This window comes from Micromesistius poutassou (assembly GCF_964030765.1).
Source record: "Micromesistius poutassou genome assembly, chromosome: 20".
NCBI classification, from domain to species: domain Eukaryota; kingdom Metazoa; phylum Chordata; class Actinopteri; order Gadiformes; family Gadidae; genus Micromesistius; species Micromesistius poutassou.
This window is the reverse complement of record NC_140290.1, coordinates 4,429,934-4,436,486: the sequence shown is the minus strand read 5'-3', so window position 1 is coordinate 4,436,486 and position 6,553 is coordinate 4,429,934. Positions and strand designations below refer to the sequence as shown.

Genomic DNA, 6,553 nt, shown 5'->3' with positions numbered 1-6,553 from the left:
TTTGCGACAAAGGTTTTCTTTGCCGTAAAGCAACATTACGTACATACAGGAAGGTTAAATTCGATACAACCTAACAGGGTAAATATATATTTTCTTATGAATGAAGTACTCCTTATTGCAGCACAATGTTGCTTTTGATAAGATGTGTGTTGTATGTTAAGGTCAAAACTGCAATAATGTCTAATAACCTTTAAAACTGGTTACAATAATAGATTGGTCCGATGTTAGCAAGTTGTCAAGGGCTTCGAAGAGACGGACACGAGACGGTGGTGTATAGTGTACTTATTGTAGTGAGCTGATCAACTAATATATCGGCAATATGTTTGTTTACGTGTCAACAAAACCCTTAATGAGTGTGACAATGTATTTGATCGAGGCAACCCTGAACAGCAAGCTAACCTAGACAATGCTATCTGGATCAATAATACCCCAGTCACTATTATAGTAAATGTAGGCTATGGATGTGTATGAATAGGGTACATACGTCTTTATCGCAGTATAAACTGTAAAGGGTCTACTTCAAGTCTATTTGATTATTCAGTTTAACATTAACAGTTTTATGTCGCACTCAACGAATACTTTGGAATACAATTGGATGTAAACCCAAACGTTTCATGATATGCTCGTATGGCATTTTTCAGTCTTAGGCAATGTCTGTTATACAATGTTCATGTCTATTATACAATGTTATACAATGTTCATGTCCACAAGTTAAATTTGCTTTATTTCAAACAAATATTTCTTCAAATCAATTCATTTTCAAATCATGTGACTTATTAGTTAACTTACGGCTTTCATTTCAGTATTGTATTATGATATAACTTAAACTAGATTTATCAGTTGCATTTTAACAGAAATGTAATACTCGTATGTGTCTCCAACGAGTCTGGAGTTAGAGTAATCCCCTTTTCCCATCTGATCTCTACTTCATCTCGGAAAAAGCCCATTGATTACGTAGAAACCAGATAAAAAATATATAATTATACCATGTATTGATATGACATTTCAAGGGACCCAAGGACACTTTTTATGACCCTATTTACCAGGGCTCCAGAAAAATGAACTCCGGTGCAACATACAAGCTCATCATCTTAGCCTGTTTCAGGGTCCACTATGATATTATTCATGTGCACATGGAGCTAGCAAAAAAACCGCTGATTTCTGACCATGAATCCTTATAGCTTTTGTTCATATCTCTCTCTGTCTCTCGCTCCCTCCCCTTCAGCACCATGCCCTTCATAGACATCCAGTCTCGTCTGGGTATCGACCTGGACCGCTGGCTGCTGCTGCAGAGTGGCGAGCAGCCACACAAGCGGGCCGCCCGCTGCCACGCCTTCGAGAAGGAGTTCCTGGAGTGTGCTCATGGCATCGGCCAGACACGCGCAAAGGTTGAGTGCAAGCTGGAGATGGAGGACTTCTATGAGTGCATGCACAGGAATAAGACGGTAGGTTTCTCTGGAGCCAGAACAGTCAGTGTCCTAGCATAACCATGAAATAATCTTGTTGTTTATAACATTGCAATTGTATAAATCTAATATATTCTTTCATATATTGGCCAACATTATGAAGGCAAGAATTTTCCAAAAAACTATAAATACACAAATACATTAAAATGCCTGTCCAACCCACAAGTATATAATAAATAATATAATATATATATATACTGTATATATATGTATGTATCTTGTGGGTTAGCCAAACTTAAAGGTTGTTGGTTGGCTTCCCCAGTTCTAATGGTATATGTTGTTCTCAACATTTAGTTCATATATAGGCCACCAGGTTTAGTCTATCATGAGTCATTTCATTATCTTTAATTGTTCAGGCTAGTGACTTTCCCAACAACAGTTAGAAATCCCAACTGTACAAAACGTCAAATAATTCCTGAAACAAATTTAACCATGTTCCGCCGTTTCCAATATGAATACGGAAATTATACACATGGCACACATCATTCACTAATCACTAGGGTGCTTCGGACAATTCTTTCAGAAACAATTAGTCAGCATTGGCAACTAAGCTGCAGTCTAGTGCAGACAGCCATGACTAATGATGCGTGTCCAGGCCTGCATCGCTCTGCCCTGATCCTGTATTGAAGCCCTGCAGCCAGGGGTAGAATGTAGGGCTGATAAGGGAAGGTCGACTCGAATAAATAGCCAATGCACCATGGACATAAAACAAATTCACATTTTTTTCCCCTCTATCGAAGTCTCACTATCCTTCCTTTCCTAACCGATCCTTATGTTTCGTCCCCTCTTGTGTCTCTTCCCTCCTCTGCTTCCCTGCCTCCAGCACAAGAAGCTGTATGACATCCGTCAGCAGCGAATCAAGATGGAGAAGGAGAAGTCGTACGTCACCCCATCACACCACACCGGCCAGCCAGACAACACGCCCTAGTAGACCACATCACTAAGATCTCCCCAATGCTGTGTATTATACTTCAGATATCCCTATTACTGGTCCAACCTGTACACATTTGCAAATAAATGCTATTATTGTCCAATATCCTTCTCTCATATTTATTTGTGTCCTGAAGCAATGGAAACAAGATAAAAGCTTACAATTTTTGTGGTATTATTATTATTAATAGTAGTAGGTTTTCAACCCAGAATGGGTGAATGTACACAAAGTTGCCAACCTTCACAACACCAACCTAACTCATGGCTTTTTTGGGCTTTATCCTTAAACCTGAGGTTTGTTGGATTGGATCCAGCCTGAAGCTTGTCTCTCGTCTTGCTCTACCAGCAGACACTGCCCCCAAGAGTTGTGTTCTGTATAGATGGCAGACTATCGGGTAAAACAAAGACATTGAGTCCCTTACATTTAGTTCGTAATTAATCCATTTCTTCACAGTACAAATGCCTGAATAATAATAATAATAATAATAATAAATCTTACCTCACTCTTCCTGAACAGTTGGTTCACCCATGCCTGTACCTTATAAGGGAGCTTTGATCTTAGTAGGTTGGTTAATAGTAATATTGCATTATTCATTTCAAGACAACTAGTTAAACCTTTGTGCTGCAGTTACAAGCAGTGCTACTCTTTTGCTTGAATAATTATATGTAATTACCCAATTACGTTTTTGCTTAATAATAATGCAAACATTGTCTGTAGTAATGCCAGCTAATTTAATAGTTATTTTCATACATCCTGTGGTGCACACACTTTGCTGTGCTGTCACCCATTGCTTGGTCATGCTCTTGGTCTAGAGCGAGCTGCCCGAACACAGCTCATTAGATTAAAATAATAAGTCATCATTGTCGAATGGAAATCATTATTCAACATTAAGTAATGTAACTTAATTCTGAGTCATTTGTTAACCCTAACCCTAACCTTCTCCGAATGCACTGAGCCATATTCTCAGTCACGCAATGGATTAGGGGATCAACGCTCCCGGGAGACCGTTAGAGCTCCGATGAGAGACTGATGGATCATCCTGGATGCTCTTTGACCTAGCATTCGATTACCAGCATTTAAACGGCTCACCGCTGTCATTAACGAGGCTGACCCATTTGATTTCACCACAAGATGGCGTTAGAGACTCATCTCTGATTCCTAGAGTGAAGTCAACATCCAAGCATTCCTTCTGGATGCAGTGATCACGAGAACCCTGGCGGCCTTATCGAATTTGGTCGCGTTTAGTCAACAAGTCATGGTCACTGATAAGGGGAACCAAGCTTATTTGACATGCCCTGCATTTACTGTAGGTCTGCACTGACCCTGTCCCTGAAACCCCACAATTCAGCAGCACCACTCATCGTGCAAACTTTAACTCATTGGCAATGGCAACCTTGTAGTATACTAGTCTCTAATGGTCTACACGTGTCCACCCTGCAGTCAGTAGTGCCGTTACATTTGAATGCATGGTTTGATAACATAGGTAGCCTAACTGTCAGTCGAGCAAAAACACAGAAAATGTCTACTATTGCTGTTGAGACCTTCGCCATCGTCAAGACATAATAGCGATTTTGAACTTGAGCCGTGAAGTATTTTTTTTTAACCCTATTGTAATTAATTGGATTTACCATCGCTCTCCTCCAGCTCCAGATGTGAGGCGGGGTGAATGGAGAAAGCGGAGGGGGGTGTAGACGGGATGTGAAGATTAAACACCGGGATTAATACGATTTTATGCTTTGAAAGCACACGGGCCGTCTCACCGTTTGCACGCACGCACGCACACACACACACACACACACACGCACACGCACACGCACACGCACACGCACACGCACACGCACACGCACACGCACACGCACAGTGTGCGTTTTCTCGTGGTGGTGGTCCAAGTGAATGAGCACCCTTTTCCAGATATTGCGTGAACGCCCCTTTTCCTCCGTACAGAGGGTCTTCCACCGGTTGGCGGTGCAGAGCCACGCGGGCGAGGTTACGCTATTACAGCCTACACCCGAAATTCGCGACCGTTTACACACTCAATAGAAATGGGTTGAGCAGTGTTAGACCCTTGATAAATAGTATATTCAAGAGGAGGTGGCGGAAAGCAGGACGAGGAGCTGGTGGGGGTTGGAGGCAAGAAGAAGTGAAAAGCAGAGAAAAGGAGGGAGACGGCAGGGGGCGAGAGGAAGAGGAATATAGACAGCCATTACCGGATTTCCTTCACGGTGATAAACCTACGTTTAATCGTCCCGGGCGTGGAGCGTAATCGGTTCACGGTTCAAGTTGAACTCAGCGCGTTAAACCGTGTAGGCTATCCGTGATTCAGTGCAGCGTGGACGGCCACCGGGCAGACAGCATCCCGGGGTCTCAGTCACTCTCACACCAGACGGTCAGGGCTGTGGGACTGCTGGTCCACCACGGTAAGTGTCTACATCTCTATTCCACGTCGGGACATTATGTATTCCTCCACCTTACAATAGGGTGCATTATATTCCAATGGCGGGGCTATTTATTTTGGGGAACCGGGGTGTGTCGGTCATTTGAATGGTTGTATTTGTTCCCCAGTGTGCAGTGTTACGACCCCTCGTCAATAGGCTAACCCATCATATTTATAACGTGTTGATCACCACATTAAATGGATGTAACCCATGGCTTTGCCTTGACCCCTCGTCGCTGACATGGTGTGTATGTAAAACATTAGGCTATGTTCAATGTGACAGTAGGTTACACCGATCCCGTTGTTTTTTTAAATCGTACACCAGAACAGATGATGCACATTCGTGGACTAGCACGTTTTATTTGGCCCTTCAATGAATAGCGTGTTAACAGATCAGACTGAAAAAAGACATTGGCGCTTTTGTGGACACCGGCATCATAAATGAATGATGTAATTAGTTAGTCATCCAATCGGCGGAGTGGACAAAGAGAGCCAGTGCATTGGTGTGGGAGCCAGTCTGACTGACTGACTATCTGTCTGTCCGACTGTTTCCATTTCTACGCTCAGCCCGACCCCCTGATGTCCACTCATGCATCCTGGGTTTCCGCTTCATATGAATCCACTGACTCCGGTTTCTTGCATTCCACGCGTTGCCAGGCCGACTGTGCGAAACCGCGGACGCAGCATTCATCATCTAGGCTACACGTTTATCCAGCGTGCTTTAGGTTTGGTTTGATTTTTCCCATCACAAAATACATTTTAGTACGACTAGACCCACTTTGCTTATAGTGTCTCCCATGATCAGTGTCCACACACACTGCCACTGTCTCTAGCTTTTCCACACAGCTACAACTGACTACTGAGTGGGCCCACCAGTTATTATGCAAGGTGGGTTGAGAAAACACCAAATCAGCGACAACGATCTCCCACCGATTTGCACCAGATGGTCAGATGTAGCCCCCCCTTCACGCTTTCACGCGCATGACAACAACGTTTGAGGAGGCAATCCATATATTCAAATTCACCCTCACTGCTGTAATTGAGAGTCACGTTCTCAATTTAAACCACCCTCACACAATTGGTTGGTGGTCTGTCGCTGTTTTTTTCTCTGCAGATGGCCTATAGCTGCTGGTCTCCCCACCATATTGTTGTGACTGGGGGTGGGCGGCCATCCAGGGGGGGTCTATATGACTGTTCAGAGACGTGTGCATGAACAATGTGTTTCAGGCGGCTGCTCTTGTATTGAGCCTAGCAGTACACTATAATGAGGAGGACACTGTGGATTTGGATCATTGATGATTCAAATCTCAGGCTGCTGAAATCAGTGTACTGTCTATTGTAAACAGAGACCAAGAGAGGTAAAAATGTGTCCTCTTTGTGTCTACTTGATGTTCAGCTGACCCAGTAACCACAGATCTGAGTGTGTATTTGGTGTGTGTGTGTGTGTGTGTGTGTGTGTGTGAGGAGAATTGACTCAGTCAGCCCTCAGCTCTTTGGTATTCAGGGAGCATCTTCAAGGAGGAGACAGAAGACAGAAAGCGACATTAAAAACAGCGTGGAAGACAGGGAGAGAAAGCGGGTGTGATAAAAAAGGAGGAAGAACAGAGAGGGAGAGATGAAGAGCGATAGAGGAAGACTAAACAGCTGAGAAAAATAAAAAGAGTGAGAAAGATATAGCGAGAGATGGAGAGGGAGAAAAGTTACAGAGGCAAAATGACAGAG

General features: G+C 43.4%; 1 protein-coding gene across 1 annotated transcript; it reads left to right on the top strand.

The window, feature by feature from the left end:
- The first annotated feature begins 6 nt into the window (after positions 1-6).
- Positions 7-2,502, top strand: ndufs5 (NADH:ubiquinone oxidoreductase subunit S5). Its single transcript, XM_084484367.1, has 3 exons — positions 7-78; positions 1,226-1,445; positions 2,290-2,502. The coding sequence occupies exons 2-3, from the start codon at positions 1,230-1,232 to the stop codon at positions 2,392-2,394; spliced, it is 321 nt and encodes a 106-aa protein (XP_084340493.1). The 5' UTR covers positions 7-78; positions 1,226-1,229; the 3' UTR covers positions 2,395-2,502.
- The last annotated feature ends 4,051 nt before the right edge of the window (positions 2,503-6,553 follow it).